Source organism: Sinocyclocheilus rhinocerous, unplaced genomic scaffold (assembly GCF_001515625.1).
Source record: "Sinocyclocheilus rhinocerous isolate Xijiao unplaced genomic scaffold, SAMN03320098_v1.1 scaffold461, whole genome shotgun sequence".
Lineage (NCBI taxonomy): Eukaryota > Metazoa > Chordata > Actinopteri > Cypriniformes > Cyprinidae > Sinocyclocheilus > Sinocyclocheilus rhinocerous.
The window spans coordinates 219,617-242,278 of NW_015624123.1; the positions used below are offsets into that span (position 1 = coordinate 219,617).

A 22,662-nucleotide genomic window follows, 5' to 3' on the forward strand; every position below is an offset into this window, starting at 1 on the left:
ATCTCGATGTCAGATGCCAGAACGGCCAAGTCTGAGGTGCGTCTGATCAAGGGTGCTGTCATCAGAGCTTGTCCAGCTCATTCTGTCCAAAGCCATTAACAGAAGCTCTGGATTCATTTATTCTGTGACAAAGCCATTAACTGTACCGTTAAAGTACCTGAAGCTGAGGTGTGTACTTGTTTTTCAATGATAAAATTGTTTCTCCTATTGTATTTTAAGGTCCAGATAGATATTAGCAAGCCATTTGTAGGCAAACATTCCTGTTTAACTAAATAATGGAAATCAGGGTAGGTTATGAAAATTAAGTATTTTTATTTTAAGTATTTATCCAGCCATTTTTATGAGCGTATATATCAATTTTTAAAAATATTTGCTGACCTTGTGAAAGCTTGCATCTAAAGATGTTTACAGTTGCCTTTTGTTTCTTGGCCTCAGTTTAGTGAGCATTCGATGTAATAGGAGCCTGTCTGATCATAAATGTGTCTCCGCTGCCACCACAAATTGAGGCGCAGGGGTGGGTATTATATTTTAAAGCTAAAGGGGAGGACAGACGAGGGGGTTTTAGCAAGGCGAAGTGGAAAGTAATGAGACTGCTGGGACAGAGGAGCTGTTGGAAGTGCCGGGTTCACTCCTAAAGAATGCATGTGGCTGTGCCCTAAGTTCACCCTCTGCTGTAAGAGGACATTCCTCTGCACTTTTGTTGCTGGTCCTCATCTCAAAGACGTCTTTTGAAATGGTTTCCCGGGCCACCGCTGGAGCAGGCTTGTAATCAGGATGTGCTTCAGATTTTAGTAGCAACAGCTTTCGTGATTGACAGTGTCTGGCAGGCTGAGCCATGTAACTGTCAGAAATGCTGCTTGTGTTGTCGGTTGTGGCTGGGCTGAAATGAGGTGCGGTCCTCAAAATGAATTTCTGTCATTACTATGGCATCCCCCTCATTTGTTCAGTGCACATTAGAGCTCATTAACCTAATCTAACCGGCGCCATTTATACTCCAATATCACAATTGATATGCATAATCATCGGCTGCAACAAAAAGAGGTCAAGTGTAAAGCATTTGTTGGTATCATATACACAAGATGGAAAGCGAAAATCCTAAGTAGTGATGTCCAAGTTGTTTCTTTTTTTGTTGGCCAGGTAATGAAAGTAATTGTGTAAACCGCTCTCTAAAACTCAATAGTATCAGTGTAATTTACAATTTAAATTGTAATTTAAAATGTGCTGATCCACATCAATAGATGGCAGTGCAGCGTCTAACACCACTGGTATCAGTATTTAGAGTACACTAAGAACTGCAATGATAATGCGAGCTAAAAACACTGCAGAATGCATCTTTAATACTGTAAAATAATTACTTTAAGAAGTGTTTTTTGGATCAGTAGTTGAAATTATTTCAGGAAATTTTGATATTGGAATAGAATTACATGTTTAGATATCAGTGTAGTTTTGAAACAACTCCAATGTCTGTGGTAATATGCTAAACCATAAAATGACTATAAAAACGATGATTTAAACAACTTTATAGCTCATATAATTCAAGTTTTGACAAGTCTTATAAAATGATACCATTACATGTCAGCCTTTAAACCATTTTCAGTCAAAATTATAAAGGCTTTTATGGAGATAGGATAAAAAGAAAATGGCATTGGACATTTATTTCCGGAAGACAGTCATTCTTCCCTTCAGAGATGCATTCATATAAATTCCCAGAGTCCTCAGATTTGTATGAATCGGATGGATGGCTTGTTTCAGTGTGAGAATGGCACATTTTTATGAAAGGCAATGTATTTACCAGTATGTTTATTTCTTCACGCAACAGCTGTAAAGTATTAAATGGTTAGTGTGCCAGAAGGGAATTATTAGAGTCATGAATTTTGTGAAATCTAATCTACGGAGGAGCAGCATATCTACATCCCAATGTTAACTGACCCTTCGCAAAGACCCTTAGTTACTTCTGCTACATCCGACAAGCCATGGTGCTCTCACGCCACACCTCATGTTCTCACGCAGTGAAAAATACATCGCGGAGCAAAGAGGAAAGTGACAACATGCAGACAGACAAGACAGAGCAGATTACTTTTGGTATGAAACAAAGTCTCTGCTTTTAAAATTGTCTCTTGCCTGTTAACCGATCATTTCTTCCTCTTTACTAATTATTATAGCACAAAATAAACGTGAATGAACATCAGAAGGTATCTTATTTCAACCACAGAAAGACTCCAATACACACCATTTTCAAGGTCATGTCCACTGACGTTAATCTACTTTCATGTCTGGTTTGTTTGTCAGACAAAATGGCAGATTCGGCATTATGATTGGTCAGATCGCCTGTCAATCAAACTCCCTGCAAAGAGTGAATTATTCCACCATAATTTTTTTATTTTTTTACATTTTCCTCTTCTAAACTATAGACCAATTTATCAAAACAATCTTTTGCAATGTAGACTACTATTTGCTAACTAACTCACCCTTAGCCTATGCAGCTGCTGAGGTGGGCAGTGTGAATAATGTAAACTATTCTAAACTAATCTGTATGCATGCCAAATAAGTGCAAGCTGCTTTCACGTGTGAAACAAGCCCAGGGTCGTCACGACTAGTACCAAAACAACATTAGTGGGAGAATTAATTGACTAGTCGGAACAACCCTTACAGGGGTTTTCTGCCTCTTAATTTAACACATTTCTTTGTATTTGGTATGAATCATCTGCCAAGAATATTACTAAATGTACTCGTACTTTCACACACATTAATGTCTAAAGTTGCTCTCCCGTGTTAATGTGCTGTGACTTTTAAAGTGGAGTTGATATAATTCTTGGTAGATCTTCAAAATGTCAGTCGTCTTTCCTATCATCGGTTGTCTTCTCAATCAAGCGCAGTAGCTCTGCGTAAGTGGATCTGTATGCATGGAGTCTTACCCTAGAGCGCTAGCTATCAGTTTTCCTCTCCCGGCGGCATTACTGCAGCTCTCTGATCTGAGCCAGGAAGTTTGCATCTATGCCACTGCAAACACTCAAACATTTGTCTGGTCTAGAGGCATAGCCTTATCACAACTTTTAGTTTGGCAGAGTGCCTCATGAAAGACTGATGCTCTCACATTTCACATTCTCGCATAGGGATGTCCTCTCTTCTGATTGAACACAGCTGAGGAAACACTCCCAACTCCTCTTCATAGATTCATTCATAACTGCTCTATCTGTTGCTGGAGCCGTTTCTTCCTGATGGTTTTAGATGGTGCTGCTGAGGGAAGTTTAAATGTCTCTTTGCATATCTTTTCTCTCATGTGTCTCAGCCTAAAGCCATTAGTATTCTGTTGTGAGCCTCACGGACACACACAGGGAGCTCAAAATCAGTCCCCTTCCCCCCCTGTAGTGCACTTCAGTGGCCGGTAAGCAATCTATAGACCTTTGGAAACTCGAATAGTGAAGAAGACTCATTGAATTCTGTTTTATGCTCACTGCTGCCAAACCTTTCTACTTAAAGGGCCTCCATTTATTTACGAATTGTGGCAAGTTACTGGACGGGAAAGGGTTTGCTTGTGGCTTCTTTTATAAGGACCTTCGCCTGTTTTGGAAATAAGCAGAACAGGCGCAGGAATCTCCTTCCAGTCAGTCTAATCAGTTGTGACATGAACTGAAAATGGCTATGCACTATGGGTAACACAAAGTTCACGGTTCAGTCTTTGTTGCTAAAACTACAGTTTCTAGAACTGCTTACTAAGCCAAAGTTCAGCTGGAGCTGCTGTATGTCAAAACGTTTCATCATTTGCTGCTTTTTTTTTCTTTTTAGAAGGAATCTCAGATAGCATTCATGCATCTCAAATCAGATGATACTTTTAAGCAATGTTCTACGAGGTTAACAAGTGACTTTATGCTAAAACACAGTATCCACCATTTTTGAGATACAAACAGTCTGGCTTTCGTTCATCATTCAATGACTCATTCAACAGGCATCACTTGTAGTTGTTTTTTTCTTTTTTAGAGAAAACCCCCATAATTACTTGGGTTTGTCTCTTCGATATAGGACAACGTATGTTTACTACATTAGATTTCGGACACAATGTCTGCTGTTTGTCACTATTCAGACCGTGAAATTGCATTATCCTTTGCTAACTAGTTGTTAGCGCTTGAGTGAGTAATTGCCGAGCATTGTTGGGAGTATGTGGAGAGGAGATGGTCGGCGTAGGCCCTCCGAGAGTGTGTTTGGCATATGTTGTGAGAGCAGTCTGGGGCCCTGGAAGGGAGTTCTGATTGTTACATGACTTTGACATGTTAAAACTCTTTTGTGGTAATGGAGAGGGTGGAGAGTAGCTATAGTGTGGCTAAATATTTATATTATTTGGATCATGATGAATTTAAGTAATTTATTTTGAATGTGTTGTTTCCTATGGGAAAAGTGTGCTTAATTGCATTGAATGTGCACTTGTGTACTTTAAATTAAAAGTATTAAAACTGCACTTGCATATAAGATAATGTGAATGTAATAATGTTAATGAAATGAAAGGCCGCTTAAGTGTACTTAAAGAGAGTGTACTTTCATGACCACTTTCACTTAAGTGCACTTTGTAATGACAAAATGAAATGTTTTACTTTAAAGTACTTTTGAAATCATTGGGTTAACCTTTTGTTGTGCTTTAAAGAAGTAGACTGTAAATTTCAAAATGTTAATGTTACTTGAGAAAATCATTTGAACTTACTGCCTCACAGAAGCTAATTTATGAGAACTTGAATATACTATGTAACCTTAACTAGATTTTTCTGAGGCAATAATTTTGCAAGATTTTTTGCAAGTAAATTTAACAAATTGAAATTTCGTGTATTTTAATGTATTGACTAACATACTAAAGCACATATAAAGTATTGGTTAAGTATAGGTTTAATTGTAATGTGTTGTTGTTTGATATTACATTTAAAGTTAATGTTTTGCAACTTCATCAGCCATACAAGCAGAAATGACATTAAAGAATATTTTAGTTCATAAATCCATAATGGAATTAAGTCCATAAATGCTTGTCAGTGCATTCACCAGGACATTTTAACCATATTTCAAAGGCAGTAGAATTGTGAAATACATATAAATGTACTGAAATCCCACTTAAGTTGGTAAAAAGGCAAATAATAGCATTTTATATAAATTTAAACTGCAATACATTTTAATTTCAATTAATATTCAATTAAGTATGTAAAAAGTGCTTAAGTTCTTTTGAATAGTAAATTTTTTGTTCAAGTAAGCTAGTTTCATTTTCACAAGAGTTATGCAAAATGAAATTGTTAATTTGCTCACCCTTATGTTATTCTGAACTCCTCGACATTGTTGTAGAACACAAAAGTGTTTTGGGGGGAAAAAATCATTTTTTTCTTTTTTTCTATACAATGAAAGTTTCTCATATCTCTAAACCCGAACACCTGCCACATCCAGGTACTGGATATCCAGATGAGCAATTTAAAAGGAAAATTTTCAGGTTTGTAAAGACTAGGATCTGTTTCTGTTTGCATTAATGTATAATGTCTTTTTTGGCTATAATTTTGATAATCTTGATCAAATTAATTTGCATTGCGGAGTCTTATTGGCATCTAATACTAGTTTGACTTTCATGGATTACTTGAGGGGAAAAAAGAATTAAGATTAGAATGTTTTTGAGCTGTTTTGGATGCCTTCACTAACTTAAAATTCATGTTCTTTGTGTTTTGAGAATATCAGGTTCTGTTTTGAGTGTCTGCTTGTTACTTCCAATGGAAACACTAGTATTCATGCGAGACGTAGCTGAAGGAAATGAATTCTCAATGCAGAATTCAGAGCCTGTCTGAAAGACGCTATGAGTGAGGATGTGAAGGTCTCTCAAATTAGATTGTCTAACACATAAAAGCCTGCATGATGAGGACGGAATTTCCTGTGTCAAAGTTGTCAAATGGGTCGCGATGAATCTTAAAAAAGGGTTCACCACAAACAGGAAATCCCTTTCTTTCTCCATGTCAACAAACCCAAACCATGCTTTGCCCTGCTCAGACTGCAGCCATCTCGTGGTTTGTAATCTCTCCACACCATTATGTTGGCTCAGAAAGGAGGGTTTAATTCTTGTTATATTGACTGTAGGGGGAGTTTTTGCGGGGGAAAAAATGACAGGGCCTCTCTGTTCATGTTAATAACCTGTGGAGTTATCAGAGCTGAGTGTGAGAGAATTTTACAGATGTTTCTGCTTCTCTGTTTAATTCCCACACTCAACACAGAGGCCCTGCACTCCCAGCATGCTTCACACACCTTTCTGAGCTCTATGCTTGGACCTTCTTTTGGTGATGTACTATTTTTTTTCTACCTCACTTATTGTGTCCATTTTCTCCCTTTTGATCATCTCCGCCACTTCTTCCCTTTTTCTCTGCCTATTGTGCAGGAGCATGATGTAATCCTTAATGGAGTGGAGCTGATCAAAGGGACACATCCTGTTTCACTGCAATTCTATGGACTTCATCCTTTAGAGGTTGTTTTTGTATTATCCTTTATAATAATAATAATAATAAGAATCAAATATTATTATTATTATTATTTTAATTCTTCTTTAGCTCAAGTGCTACTGCATAGTGCTTGCAACACCAAGGTCATGGGTTTGATTCCCAGGGAATACAAGAACTGATAAAAGCAAATGCCAAATGCATTAATAGAAATTACAGGAAGAATGAAAACGAGTGCATTTACATTATTTATAAAATGTTATCTTACTACTATCTACTTTATCTTACTACTATCATTAATTACTCTTACTACTATCACAGTCATGTCATTCCAAAGCCGTGATGAAAAGGTAGTAAGGACATTGTTAAAATAGTCCATGTTTCAGAAGCTACGAGAATACTTTTTGTGTCTCATGGACTATTTTAACGGTGTCCTTACTATCTTTCTGGGCCTTGAACGTGGTAGTTGTGTTGCTGTCTATGGAGGGTCAGAAACTTTTCAACAAAAATATCTTAATTTGTGTTCTGAAGATGAACAAAGGTCTTACAGGTTTGGAACTACATGAGGGTGAGTAATTAATGACAGAATTTTTATTTTTGGGTGAACTAACCCTTTTTTTAAAAAAACTATGCAAAAACCACATTTGCAAATTTTTTTTCTTTTTTTTTCTGGTAAAGAGGTTTTATGCAGGCAAAACATTTTTAAGTTACATAAACCATTTATGACCATTATCTGATGAACAACATTGTCTGAGATGTTAACATGACCTTTCATGTTGTCAGGTTGTTATGCATAATTGGTGTAAGATGTTACATGTTTCCCAGCTTTTGAACCTTTCATTGTGTAGCGTTTTTTGGGGGCGTAGCATATGAGCCCCTTCCACAAATAACAGTATGCCTGCTCCTGTGTGACATAATCGAGATGCTGCCATGGCAACCAAGGGGACTTCAGAATGGAGCAGTTCGTCTGGGGTGCTGTTTCAAGAGCCTGGTTGTGTAAGACATTATGGGCTTGATTAGGCAGCAGCTGAAGTGGCTCTCGGAGCGCTGCGTGTGAGGTGGCAGGGTGACGTGAGGCAGTGCCACACAGTCTGAGCTTTTGTTCTGGACTCAGTGGAGCTGACAGTGTGTCCTGTGCTCCCCTCGCACCATGACTGCATCTCTTCTCATTAGTCTGAATCAGATGTACCTACCCTGCCTCACGAGCAAGTTGGCAGAGAGAGATGGCCTGTGTTCAGAATCATGATGTCCAGTCCAAACCTTTCCAAATGAATCCAAAAAACAATGGCATTTGGGTCCATATAACGAAAATGCGTGCATGAAAGTATTTATTATTAAATATTAAAATAAAATGAAAAAATTATATTTTTTATAAACATATAGATATTAAATAAGTTAAATGAGTAAATAAGTTTTAAAATATAAGTTTAAAGTTAAATAAAAAAATTTTTGGGTGAGGTCTGAACCCAGGTCTCTTTACACACTTAATTAAAGTTTCAGTTGTTAAATAATTTCTTATTTTTCTTGAAGTGAGCCAACATTGCCCCCTCAATAAACAAACAAACAAAAAAAAGTGCATGAAACTTGTGGCTGTTTGAAAATGCAATGTTACTGTTATTCAGCATGAATGTATTTATCTTTTTGCTCTTTGGTCAAATAATAGCACTTGTTAAACGCTTTGTTTATTATTCATCAAGCTGGAATATGATGGTCAGGTATGGGGCATTACATTGTGAAATAGGGTATTTAACAAAGTGTTGTTGGGTTGTATACTGCACATTTGTGACAGTATGATTGGTCATCTTGGTAAGTGCATGCTTTGCATGGTACATACTATTAAATATGCCCTTCCAGACACACTCATGCTCTTATTTTAAAAAAAGATTTACTTTTAAAGAGCTGCTCTCTTTCACCAAGGCCTGCTGAATTTAGTTATTCTGAGGATGTCTCTTTCTTCCTGCAGAGTTTGGATCGTTTTACGTGGATCAGATTTGACCTAGATATCCACTCTTTTGTTATGAGAGTGGAGGGGCTGTGTAGTTTTGTAATGAAAAGCAGACCACAATAGCCGTCCAGAAATCATTTGAGCAACAGTCTCTTCAAGAAAATCACGATCAGCTTTGCCAGCTGCTGTTGATGTCAAACTGAAAAAGAGAAGTGGGAGATTTCTGCTTATTCTGGAGACATTTATGATCCGATTGAGTGTGGGCCAATCCTTTTGATTTGATTTTGGCTCAGTTCTTAGTATTTAGTTCAGTGGGCTGTTTAATGAGCATTATATGACTGTAATTAATTCCCTCAGAGAATCCTCCGTTTCTTGAGTTTGCACACAGTGTTGCTTCTTGAATTTTTCACAACATTAACATTTAGCTTTGATTGGCTTGATTTCCCTTTGAAAGAAACAAGAATAAAAGTATGGGCCTGCAAGATATTGTGATCCATTGGAGCTAAGACGTGGCAATAAGTGTCTTAAGTAGGGCTGCAACTATTCGATAAAATCAGTAATGAATATCAAATTACGTTTTTGATTAGTCTCCTGTTACAAAAACATTACCATTTTGCAAAAACTTTGTCATAACAGCAATTAAGTGATTCGAAACCTGTGTTGGCATTAACTTTGAAAACACTATAGAGCACACACATGTCCCTTAAAACAGAAAAAGAGACTTGAAGACCGTATACAATGCTAGACATCAAATTTAGGTTTTTAATTAATCTTATGCAATGCACATTTCTTGTAAACTGTAACTTCAAAATAATTGGAAGTCCCTTACTTCACAATACTTTTACAGTAAAGTCATTACTTTATATGCACAGTGTGTATAGCGAGCATTTATAAAGACTTCAGTTTGCATGCTGTTTGAAGACAGTAAGAATTAATATTTGATCAATTGAAAATATAATTGACTCAATAATCGATTATGAAAGCCTAGTCTGAAGCTTTTTCCCTTGACTGCGCATTAAGATATGGGGCTCCTGGGGTGGAGATGACTGGACTTCATAAAGACACTGCTGCCGTCACTCAGATACACTTTCTCTATGGACAGGTAAGATCATGTTTCAATCATTGTAGCTTATTAGGTGTTGGTGTGTGTTTTATTGAAGTTGTAGAGGGCTTTTATTTTGAAAGTTGCCATTTGAACAGTTGTGTCTTTAAACCAAATGATATGGTTTTTTTTCTGTTTATAGGGGAGGATACTTTCTTTGTTGGATGATAACACCATTCACCTATGGGAGATTGTGCAGAGAGAAAACCGATCACATTTGGTGGAGGTTCACAGCTTCAGCCTGCCTGGCAGGCCAGGCATCGAGAGCACCAGGTAAGGTTTTGTTCCTTATTCTGGTTGCATTTCCCCAAATTAGCTTAGTGATGCTCTTGTCCAAACCTTGACCTTTATGTTACTTCTTCTCCTGTGTAGTGCGACACGTGTGACCGTCATGCTGTTGAAGCTGAGCTGTGATCTTCTTGCTCTGGGCACTGAAGGTGGTGGGGTGCACTTCCTGGAACTGCCCACCCTCACCTTGCTGAACAAGTCACTGTTCCAGGATGAGATCATGCAGAGGTGAGAGCTGCCCTTCCCGTGTCCATATTGATCTTGTCATGTCATCAGCTCATCCAGATGTTACCACTTTACTATAGCTGTCAGAGTATGAAAAGGCAAGTTTTTTTTTTTTGGGGCTCCGTTCAAATGTGCACGTGTAAAACTGAAATCTCAGTTATATAACACTAAGATTTTTTTTAAGTCTCCTATGCTCTCCAAGGCTTCATTTATTTGATCAAAAATAAAAAAATACAAATAATACAGTAAAAACCACAGTATTGTGAAATAATTTAAATTTAAAATAACTTTTCTATTGTAATATATTAAAAAAAGTAATTTATTCCTTTGATGGCAAAGCTGACATTTCAGCATCATTACTCCAGTCTTCAGTGTCACATGATCCGTCAGAAATCATTCTAATATGTGACCCTGGAGCCCAAAACCAGTCTTAAGTCGCTGGGGTATATTTGTAGCAATAGCCAACAATACATTGTATGGGTCAAAATGAACTATTTTACTTTTATGTCAAAAATCATTAGGATATTAAGTAAAGATCATGTTCCATGAAGATATTTTGTACATTTCCTACCGTAGATATATCAAAACGTAATTTTTGAATAGTAATATGCATTAAGAACTTCATTTGGACAACTTTAAAGGCAATTTTCTCAATATTTAGATTTTTTGCACCCTCAGATTCCAGATTTTCAAATAGTTGTATCTCGACCAAATATTGTCCTGTCCTAACAAACCATACATCAATTGAAAGCTCATTTATTCAGCTTTCAGATGCATGTATGAATGTATAATTCAAAACAATTGACCCTTATGACTGGTTTTGTGGTCCAGGGTCACATATGCTGATTTGCTGCTCAAGAAACATTTCTCATTATTATCCAAAAACAGTTGTGCTGCTTGATATTTTGATATTTGATAAACTGTAATACATTGTTTCACGATTCTTTGAATAGAATTTTGAAATATTTCATAAAAATATAATGTCTTTATATATCTTTACTTTCATTTTTGATGCATCCTTGCAGAATAAAAGTATTTATTAGTATAACCCTAACCCTGTCTGCAACCACTCTGAAAAGGATTTTCTGAATGTCTCTCAGGGGACAGTGGGTATTTTTTTAAGCCTCTGTGACTCAGGACGTCTACACTGGACACTAATAAAGATGGCCGTGCAGACAGATTCCACAGCACTTACCTCATAAAATAAGCATTTGGGGACTCCCACCCCGTCTGAGAGGACTGTGCATGAGGTTAATGAAGCTGCAGCAAGACCTTTTGTTTATTTTCTTTCCCTCCTTTGGCCCTATCCGAGCTGCTTTTGTCACACTTCTCTCATACTTTTTGAACTGGGAACGAATCAAACTTCCTGATTCGCCCCTTCTTGCCCCCAGCTGTGACTGTCTGTTACTCTGTCAGTAGATTATATACAGCTTGAGCTTTCCTGTCCCCACTGCCAAGGCACCGACATCATACCGCCACAGTTAGACGTTTGGAGTTCAGAAAGGCCTTGATCCCTGTGATCTGATGGGATCTTTAAGCCGCTGCTATCCATTTGTTATTGTAAGAATAATACACTGTTCGTTAAGAAGAAACCTGTTTTTCCTAATGGCTGTAATTATGTCTGCTACAAGGCAGAAAATCACACGAACTATTCATCTTACTCTTTAAAGACGTTATTTAACTCCGAGATAAATTACAGCTTTCCCAGTGTGCCCTTTTGCAGATATAGCCTGTGTGGCTAAATGTGGAGTTCATCTGCTTCTGAGAGACCTTGAACTGCTCATTAACTGAGCACAATTTAGGGTAATGGGCATCCTATCTGAGCCACTGGTAATAAGTATGTGTCAGCCAGGAAACTACTGAACAAAATGCTTTTGTACCAAGTGCCAAATCTCTTGGGCCCCAGCCGAGGAGGTGTTTAAAATGGGGGATATGAGCTTTGCACACTCATCTTTGGGAATCAGCAGGATCTGGAATGCCAGGAATATAGTCTGTGGCTCAGTAGAAAAAAACATTATTGTGTTTTGTGGTGATTTGTTTTTCTTTAAGACATGGGGGCATCTAGATTGGCATGTACTGCATATGAGTTTTAATGTCTTCAGAATACTTACTATAATTACAAATGGTGTGCTTGCAAGTATGAAACATAATATGCATCCACTGTAGTGTGGCCATCCTCTACTAACCTCACTGAAAACTAGTTTGGAAAACTATCTTACAATATCATTCTTCTATTTTTGTAAATTAAGGGTTCCTACAATCATGAAAAACCTGGGATTATTAGGGTTTATTATTATTATTATTATTATCTTTGTTAATCGTAATATTACATTATCTCATTTAAAATTATTTTATTTAATGTTTTATTACATTTATCATTTATTTATAGGACAATTTATTTATTAATTTTTATATTTTATAATGATTGTATTATTATTTAACATGTATATGTAAAAATATGTGTGTGTGTATATAAATAAATAAATAAATAATGTAAAATATGAATTATATGATTGATGTAATTATATGACAGTATGGTGATGATGGTTGTTTTATTATTTATTTTTAATAAATATGCTCAGCTTTGTAATTTGAATTATTTTTTTATTTAATTTTTTTTAGAAATTGCTCTTTGTGATTTCAGTCTCTATAAAATCCTTATCAAGTAATTATGACTAACTAGAAAAATCAGGCAAAGATCATTTGAAAATCATAGTTCAATTCATTAGAACCTTAAAGCCTTGTTCTGCACATTTTCAGTTTTTATAAAATTATCTAAGATCTAAAATTGCAAGATCTTCCATTAACTTTGACAATGTTCAACATACTGAAGCATTAATGCCATTTCAGTGTTTCCATACTAATTTCTGATTATCATCACATACTGACTTATAAACAGCAGTATGTCTTTCAAATCTGTTTTTCTGTTTCTTCAATTTTCTTGTAAAACCCTTATGTTGTTTGTGTGAAATTTAGTTTCTTGTGGCTGTTCTTATCTGAAGCCAAGCCACCAGATGACTACTCCAGTCCTTCTTTTCCATGCGCCTTCCTCTTTTCCTCTTTCCCTTCATAGCTGCACCTCATCCCGACTCTGTGTGTGTGTGTACCATGCACATTCCAGCTCTTGAATCCATGCCACAGCCACAGAGGAATCCCGGACTGTGGCTTTTGATTGGTCATCATTTGTCTGGCTTTCAAACTGAATTTAGGCATGTCGGCGTCTGATAATGTTGTCAACTTCTGCCGTTACTTTTGCATTGAAACCACTGATATTTTTTTTGTTTTTGACTTGTTCATAGCTGCACCTCATCCCGACTCTGTGTGTGTGTGTACCATGCACATTCCAGCTCTTGAATCCATGCCACAGCCACAGAGGAATCCCGGACTGTGGCTTTTGATTGGTCATCATTTGTCTGGCTTTCAAACTGAATTTAGGCATGTCGGCGTCTGATAATGTTGTCAACTTCTGCCGTTACTTTTGCATTGAAACCACTGATATTTTTTTTGTTTTTGACTTGTTTATTGAACATTGTGTTTTCTTTCCGTTCACCCCTTTAGACTTTGCAAACATGAATCAAGAGTAATTGTTACCAAATGTTCGATACATTGTTCTCAAAGCTTGGAGGGTGGTTTATTCATCGTTCATTGAACCCTGAGACCTGCTCATTTTTCCATGCGAAATGCTTTTCCACACAAGCCTGCGTTTGATTCGGTTGAGAAAAAAAAGTGCTTAGTGAAGTTTTGCAGTAAAGGTTTTCTGTACTTCAGTAGCGCTCTGTGTTTGGGGAGTTACGTACGTGTGTACATGGATTTGGGGTTTTCACCAAATTGAAGTGCGGTTGGGCGGCACTACAAAGAGAATAAATCTTCCCAATGAATCTTCTGTATAAAAGCTTGCTATTTGTAATGTCATTCACATGTCTGGTTATTCCCCTTTTCAGCGTTCCAGAGGAGTACAGGTGTGGAAAATCATTGGGGCCTGTGGAGTCCCTGCAGGAACATCCGCAAGACTCTGATAAAATCCTCATTGGTTACAGCAGAGGTCTGGTTGTACTCTGGGACCTCAACAGTCGGCATGTAGACAACCTCTTCCTGGGAAAGCAGGTGGGTTTGTGTGTGAGTTTGTTTGATGTCTCTCAAATGGTTTTCAACACTCGTTGGGGTTGTGGTTGAAATGCATTGAATTGAAATAGAAACATAGACATCAGTGTTTTAAAGTCTCTGTAAATGCCAAATAAATGCACTGCAGAATTTCAAAGTGATCTGGTCAAGAGATCTGTCCACGATTCATAAAAACTCCTTTTAATTCCGTCTTTAAATCATCAGTGCTAAAAGTTAAGATGTCTAGATGGTTTAACTCAGACCTTTTGACTTCCTTTCATCGTCTTTGGTCCTTCTTTGACGCTGTGTATTGTGTGGGACTGTCACTCTTGCAGCAGCTGGAGAGTTTGGTCTGGGAACGGTCAGGGAACAGCTTTGTTAGTTCCCATAGTGATGGCGGATACATGGTGTGGGCTGTCAGCAGCAGCAATCCCTGCACTCATGACCCCATCTCATCCACAGTACCATATGGTGAGCCGAAACACATGCCAATTACACACCCTTCCCTTTTTCTCTTTGTTTCTCACACACACAGATTGTTCGTTAGCAGTTTGTTTACATGTGCAATTACAATGCTCAAGTGGTTAAGTTGCATTTTCCATCTGTCTGTCCAAGTGTAAACTATCGTTCATAAGTTTGGGGTCAGATTAAAAAAAAAAAAAAAAACTTGTTTTTTAATTAAAAAATGGCTACTTTTATTCATCAAGGATGCATTAAATTGGTCAAAAGTGACAGTAAAGACAGTTTTCGATAAATGCTGTTCTTTTGAACTTGAATCCTGAAAAAAATGCATTACAGTTTTCGCAAAAAATATTAACCAGCACAACAGTTTTCAACATTGACAATTAGAAATGTTTCTCGTGCAGCAAATCAGCATATTAAAATGATTTCTGAAGGATCATGTGACACTGAATACTGGAGGAATGATGCTGATAATTCAGCTTTGCATCACATGAATAAATTACATGTTAAAATATAGTTAAATAAGTAGGGATGCACCGAATATTCTGCAACCGAAATTATTCGGCCGAAAATAGCAAAAAAATATATTTCGTTGTTTGGTCGAATAAGCGAAAAGGCCGAATAATATGTACCAAACAATGACGAACGCGATTAAATAGAGGCACGCGCTAAAGCAGCAAACATCGGCAGTGTGAAAGTAGGGCTGGACGATATGGCCAAAATTGATATCACGATATATTTCTTAATTTCGGTCGATACGATATAATTCCGATATCGATATGAACACTATTTATCTGAAATAGAAATCTTTTGTAACATTATAAATGCCTTTATCATCACTTTTGATCAATTTTAAGCATCCTTGCTAAATAAAAGTATAATTTCTATAATTTCTTTCCCTTTAGGAGGGCGTGGCAGAGTCTTAACTTTTATAAAGAATATCTCTTTGGTTTTGAGACTTTAGTCTTTGCAACTTCAGGGATCTTATCTATTCGCAATCAGCTTGTAACACTCCAAAGAGAAAGGAAAACTTGAAATCGCATCATATGACCCCTTTAAATCTATCAGAGAAAGACGCAGAAATCATTACAAGCAGGAAGCACCGACAGCGAGAGACTGTTTAGTTCTGTATCACATGTCTCTGATGAGAAGAAGAGGTGGCTAATGCTGGTGGTTACTGTATGATGATTGAAATCGCGAAATTACCTCAAACGATTAGTAAATAAACTGCAGAATGTTATATTTTCTAATGCACGCACAAATTGCATGTATTCTGACAGCGCTGCACGAGCTCGCGGCGCCAGGGTTCAAAGTCCAAAGCGCGAGGAAAATCTGCGCTAAAACTGTGTTACTCGTCAGTTGCTCAGTAACATTTTTGTGAATTTTTTTTAAAGGCATGTGACAATGTGATACGTGCGACAAACATCTTCCCAAATTCGTAATGAGAATCATTTGTCAACAAAAAGAAGCACTGAGATATTCCTGCGGGTTTCTGCCAAAATAAAAGCAGAGCAAAATCAACAACTCCATCGACATTCATAAATGTTAGTATTGCAATTTTACTGTTGTTCTGTAAAAAAGTAAGTAAAATAAAAAGTAAGACAATAATAATGATAATAATAATTACCCTACAACAGCTCTATTAATACATTTATTATAACATTCACACATAGTGTTCAAATTGGGATCTGTAATATGTTCTAATGTTTTAAAAGAAGTCTCTTCTGCTCAGCAAGGCTGCCTTTATTTGTACAGTAAAAAATACATGCCTGATTCAAGTCAATTTTTGAGTCAGTCAATTTTACTAACTCATTCATTTTAAGTTAAATTGTGCTTTGTTGGTATAATGTCTGCTAGAATGTTAAAAAAATGTTCAGTGTTAAGTAAATATTTTAAAATTGTTGTTTTTTTTAAATTGATTTTTTATTTGAAAAGCAAGACAAAACAGTAAAAAGCACATTTTGGCTATTTAATTAATGCAATGGTGAAAAAAAAATTGCAAAATAGGCCTACATGGGGGGAAAAACTGTGTTCGGTATTCAGTATTCGGCCTTCGGCCCAGTGTTTCATTTTGTTCGGCTTCGGCCAAGAATTTTCATTTCGGTGCATCCCTATAAATAAGATATGATTCTTTCACATAATATTTTTAAATAATATTTCACACTATTACTGTATTTTATTTTTTTTACTGTAGTATTGATCAAATAAATGGAGCGTTGGTGGGTGTAAAGAGCTATCTTTCAGAAACATTAAGACAAATCTTACTAACCCAAACTTATTGTTGTCCGATTAATGTAAAAACATGTTGGACAAAGCCGAGCTGCAATCGCATGGTCCAGGTCAAGTACAATTTCAGTCAGACTAAAGTGTTTACATTTAAATAAGACTCGCTATTGTTTTATTCTGGCTGAAATTCAACATTTAACATGCATGTAAACGCACTTCATGTTTTGGGCTGTTTTTAATGGAGGTATAGTAATTCCAGTAGCCATAAGCTCATTGACGACTGGTCATGCTGTAATGTTTGCTTAACTTGCACAATGCCAGGAAATGTTGTTCTATACCAAAGCTCCGAGTCCGTTCAACTTTTGTAATAGGCCATTAAAATCCTTCTCCAGACCTATTAAAGGGATTGTAAACCTCAAATGCACTCTTCACTATTAGCTGATGGTTTGTTGACACAAACCGCTTGGGGGATCTACGGATATTTTCCAATTTTTACCATGTACTCTGCCAAGATTTCTGTAGTTTTGGTGGTTTCTCTTAAACTCGGTTTGTCTTTCTGTTTTCTTCATTTTTGTGTTATTCATCTCAGGCCCCTTTCCCTGCAAAGCCGTGAACAAGATCCTGTGGAGAACAACAGAATCAGGGTGCGTGCTGTAATGTGTGAGAAATGAAATCCCATGATCGCATGTTTCGGTTCTCTCAGGAGGGTCTCCTCTGTTGTGTCTGTAGAGCTCCTCTAGTGTTGTTCAGTGGCGGTATGCCCAGAGCCAGCTATGGAGACAGACACTGTTTGACCATCCTCCAGGACAGCAGCCACGTCACCCTGGACTTCACCTCGCGTGTCATAGACTTCTTCACCATTCACTGCACAGACAAAGATAAGGGTGAGCAGGCCACCCTTTGGCCCGGTGGTGTGGACTAGTGTTTAAAGATTTGGGCTGATAACTGAAAAGTAGTGATCGACCGATACCGATTTTTTATAACTGATACCGATACCAATTATTTGCATGTTTATGTGCCCGATAACCGATATGCAGAAACAATATTTATTTACTGTTATAAAGTTAATAAATGAAAGTAAGAACATACTTTACTTTGGTTTTTCCTCTTTTCAGTCATTTTTTATTTTTTTTTTAAGTGTTGAAAATTAGCAGTCTTTCATGTTAAATTTAATCTTCATATTACAACAATAAAAAAACATTATTTATAAAAAGCATCAACAGCAACAACACTAATATTAAAAATGTTGTTCTATACCAAAGCTTAGAGTCCGTTCAACTTTTGTAATAAGCCATTTAAAATCCTTCTCCAGGCCTATTAAAGGGATCGTAAACCTCAAATGCACTCACTTTTAACTTGATGGTTTGTTGACACAAACCGCTTGGGGGATCTACGGATATTTTCCAATTTTTACCATGTACTCTGCCAAGATTTCTGTAGTTTTGGTGGTTTCTCTTAAACTCGGTTTGTCTTTCTGTTTTCTTCATTTTTGTGTTATTCATCTCAGGCCCCTTTCCCTGCAAAGCCGTGAACAAGATCCTGTGGAGAACAACAGAATCAGGGTGCGTGCTGTAATGTGTGAGAAATGAAATCCCATGATCGCATGTTTCGGTTCTCTCAGGAGGGTCTCCTCTGTTGTGTCTGTAGAGCTCCTCTAGTGTTGTTCAGTGGCGGTATGCCCAGAGCCAGCTATGGAGACAGACACTGTTTGACCATCCTCCAGGACAGCAGCCACGTCACCCTGGACTTCACCTCGCGTGTCATAGACTTCTTCACCATTCACTGCACAGACAAAGATAAGGGTGAGCAGGCCACCCATGGGCCCGGTGGTATGGCTTAATGTTTAAAGATTTGGGCTGATAACTGAAAAGAAGGGTGGGTGGTTTGACCTAACTCTTATTTTGAACTCATAATATCAAACATCAAAATTGATCGTAATATGATTAATTTAGCTGAAAGTTCAACCCCAAACTGTTTTGTTATACAGCATTATCTATCTAGTGATTTTAAACATCTCTAAGTAATAATAATAGCTATTATTATTATTATATTATTTATTCAATAATGGATGGTGGTTGTTGTTGTTGTTGTTGTGGAATAATATATAATTAATATTTATTTAATACTACTACTACTTTATTATTATTATTATTATTATACTGTTACTAATATTATTATTTAATGTAGTAATAATAATAATATAATAACATTATTATTATTCAATAATGGATGGTGATTATTATTGTTGTTATTTAATTTAAAATAACAACAACAACAATAATAATAATAATAATTATTATTATTTATTCAATGGATGGTTGTTGTTGTTGTTGTGGAATGATATATAATTAATATTTATTATTTATTGTTATTATTATTATTAATTCATTCAATTATGGATGGTTTTTATTGTTGTGGAATACTATATAATAATTATATATAATCTATATATGTGGAATAATATATAATTTATATTTAATACTACTACTTTATATTATTATTATTGTTGTTGTTTATTGAATAAGACATTATTATTATTATTATTATTATTATTCAATAATGGATGGTGATTATTATTGTTGTTGTGGAATAATATGTAATAATTTATTTACTACTACTACGAATACTACTATAATTATTATTATTATTATGCTGTTACTATTATTATTAATCTTGTTGTTGTTTTTAATAATATTTATTGGTTATTTACTTGACGGATGCAAACCAGAATATGATTTTTCAGAACAAATAAATCTGCCATCAATGTGAAGAACACTCAAATTATGTAAAAGTGTACCATAAATATGCTGTCATATAAATGATCCAGCAGAATCTGAACAGTTTGACAGTATCATGTCTATCCTTGGCATATACCATCAATAAATCACTGATGATACATGCGTATGCTAAATGTTTTTTCTTTTATTTGCTGTGCATGGACTTCAGTTATTTTTGTGCCTCACAGAATTTGATGACCCATCAGCGCTTGTGGTTCTTTTGGAAGAGGAGCTGGTAGTGATTGATCTTCAGATGGTTGGCTGGCCCACTGTCCCTGCTCCCTATCTGGCTCCTCTGCACTCCTCTGCCATCACCTGTTCATGTCACATTTCAAATGTGCCGCCCAAACTGTGGGAGAGAGTGATCAGTGCGGGCCAGCAGCAGTGTCCTCTGCAGAACTATGAGGTGGGTGAATTAAAAGACCCCATACAGAAACCCAAAACTAGCGCTTTTTCCCCCACATGCCCTCTGTTGGTTTAACAGGACATTTGGCAGAATGGATTTAAAATCGACATCTGGAGAATCAAATTCTGGAGAATGTGTAAAATGATGTTGACATTTCCATAACTGACATATAGTTGGCTTTCATGCTTTAAATTACATATGTATAGTTTTTCTTTCACTTCAGCAGAATACTAAATATTTGCATTTAGTAAAACATCTGCTATGTGTATAACATTAACATCATAAAACAAACACCACCCTTCATTTTTTTTGTCACTGTTATATAAATGAATTGATTTAATACAGCACGCTCATACTGTATTTTTAGATTTAATAGCTTAGTCTTTCTGAAATGGATTTTATTTAACAACCACCAATAAGAGACAAACCAGCATCAAAGTTCTTATTTAATGTTATTTCATTAGAGAATTTAAAGTTTGCCAGATGTTTTTTTTTGTTTTGTTAAAGTGGCCGCCCTGAGTGTGCTTTTTTTTCCCCTCTGTGTTTTGACAGAATTGGCCAATATGTGGAGGGAAAAACTTAGCACCTGATTCAAAGCAGAAAGAACTGCTGTTAACTGGGTGAGATTTTATTTTATTTGATTATTTTTTTGTTATATTATATTTTTTATCTCTTCCTATCACTAATGAGAAATCAAAATTAAGTTATTTGAACAGCTGCTTACATTTTTCTTCAATGCTTTGATAAAACGTCCCACAGGCTTTAATGAAAACATTCCTGTTTATTTGGATCAGTTGTCAGGATGATTGTATTTGTTTTTTTTAGTCACGAGGATGGTACAGTGCGTTTCTGGGATGCGTCAGGAGTGTCGCTCAAACCGCTGTACAAACTGAGCACAGCCAACATCTTTCAGACAGACTGCGACCACAACGACAGCCTGACGCAGGCCGGGGAGGAGGAATGGCCTCCTTTCAGAAAGGTCAGGGATTTATGGGAGATCTGATGATTTTTTTTTTTTTAATTAACTTTTAAAACAAAGCTTAAATCACATCATCTGAACACTGGGACATTATTTTATTTTACTTTACTCACTGTTTTCTTTCACAACAAGGGAAGCTTTAGCAAGTTTCTTGACCTCTCTCTTCTCTTTTTTTTGTTTTCCTAATCCACCTTTTCCTCTTCTTCAGCTTCTCCATAAAACACCAACTGCAGTCTGGCGCGTGGCCCACTTTAGCATATAGGATTCACACTGGAGTCGATTCTTTTTGCACCTTAATTAAAAGCAGACTGTCTGTCTGACGACTGAAATGCTTTGCTGACGTCTGCTGAAGATGAAGCACATTGCTGCTCTGGATGGAGCAGTTTTTTTTTTCTTTTTTTTTTCTTCCCCCTCATAATATGCACATTCCTCTTTTCTTTGTTCTAGTCTTTGTCCGCAGCTGTTTGGCTGGGATTAGACGTTGTTGAGGGTCAATGTGTCTAGAGGGGAAGGAAATGCAGTCTTATATTGTTACCGATTGCATTATATTGTTCATAACGTGTGGAGCTATATGGCTGAAGCTTTTTCTTTAAGGCTGTATAGATGGTATTTGACTTTTCTTTGGCATGTAGAAGATATTTTGTTTGTTACGGTTAGAATGGACTTGATTGGCTCAGGTGTGTTTTTGTACTAAACGTCCCTCATAAAAGGGATATTGTAGCTCTGTTTGTGCAGCCTTAAGAATCAACGAAGAAGAATAACAGTCCGTGTTTGCTTTTCGTTTATTTCCAGGTGGGCTGTTTTGACCCATACAGTGATGATCCCAGACTAGCAATCCAGAAGATCAGCGTCTGTAAATACAGCGGAAAACTGGTGGTGGCTGGAACTGCTGGACAAGTAGGATCCCTAGTTTTTAATGATTAATGCAAATATATTTTTAGTTCAGTAGCTTTGTCAGAGATTATCTTACTATAGGGAGATGAGAGGGTCTGTATTACTTACTATTGCGGCTATCTTGGATCACGTGTCCCTTAATAACCAATAACATTACAGCCTTGACGTCATTGAATTTCAGTCAGATTTGTGCGACACTCAATCGCCGTTTACGCATCCCATAGGAATGAATGAGAAATGCCGTAAGCTGAATCTGTCGCAAAAAGTCAGTGACTTCTCTTATAAAACGGCATTTTTTTCGTGGTAAACTCTAAATATAGTTCAATCCAAAAGTATTGTTTGGTGTGAAACATGTTGAAGATTAGCAGATAGGCTGTCGATTCATTAAATGATAAGCCGTTTCCTCTAAAAAGCGGTTTATTCAGCGTAGTGAAGCCTCTCCTTCATTGACATCCATTCAAAAAATAAAAAATAAACATCCTCTGGTCTCCTTTCCCACGTACTGCCAGACCAGAAGCGTTGGCATTAGTCGTTACGCTTTTTCGGCTAATGGTTGCAGGCTGCCTTCTAGTGGCTTTGGCTTTGTTTCAAAATCTTAGTTAAGCGGCTTTGCTGTGTGCTGTCTAAAAAGGCTACATCCTAACCATAATGAAACCTCATAACCTCTTAAAGTGATAGTTCACCTAAAAATGAAAATTCTCTCGTTAATTACTTAAACCCGTAAGACCTTCGTTCATCTTCAGAACACAAATTGAGATATTTTATAAAACGGATAGTTCCGGTCCTTGATTCTGATTGGTTGAGCCGCGTTCTA

General features: G+C 36.6%; 1 protein-coding gene across 1 annotated transcript in view; it reads left to right on the top strand.

Annotated features, from left to right (window-relative positions):
- LOC107737990 (lethal(2) giant larvae protein homolog 1-like) overlaps positions 1-22,662 on the top strand; it is a 32,847-nt gene that overhangs the window by 5,569 nt on the left and 4,616 nt on the right. The window contains exons 3-13 of the mRNA XM_016549649.1: positions 9,409-9,490; positions 9,633-9,763; positions 9,863-10,006; positions 13,945-14,107; positions 14,440-14,575; positions 17,382-17,436; positions 17,522-17,676; positions 19,758-19,975; positions 20,528-20,595; positions 20,801-20,954; positions 21,747-21,851. Of these exons, the coding sequence (XP_016405135.1) occupies positions 9,409-9,490; positions 9,633-9,763; positions 9,863-10,006; positions 13,945-14,107; positions 14,440-14,575; positions 17,382-17,436; positions 17,522-17,676; positions 19,758-19,975; positions 20,528-20,595; positions 20,801-20,954; positions 21,747-21,851 (1,411 nt within the window). The remainder of the gene's footprint in view (positions 1-9,408; positions 9,491-9,632; positions 9,764-9,862; positions 10,007-13,944; positions 14,108-14,439; positions 14,576-17,381; positions 17,437-17,521; positions 17,677-19,757; positions 19,976-20,527; positions 20,596-20,800; positions 20,955-21,746; positions 21,852-22,662) is intronic.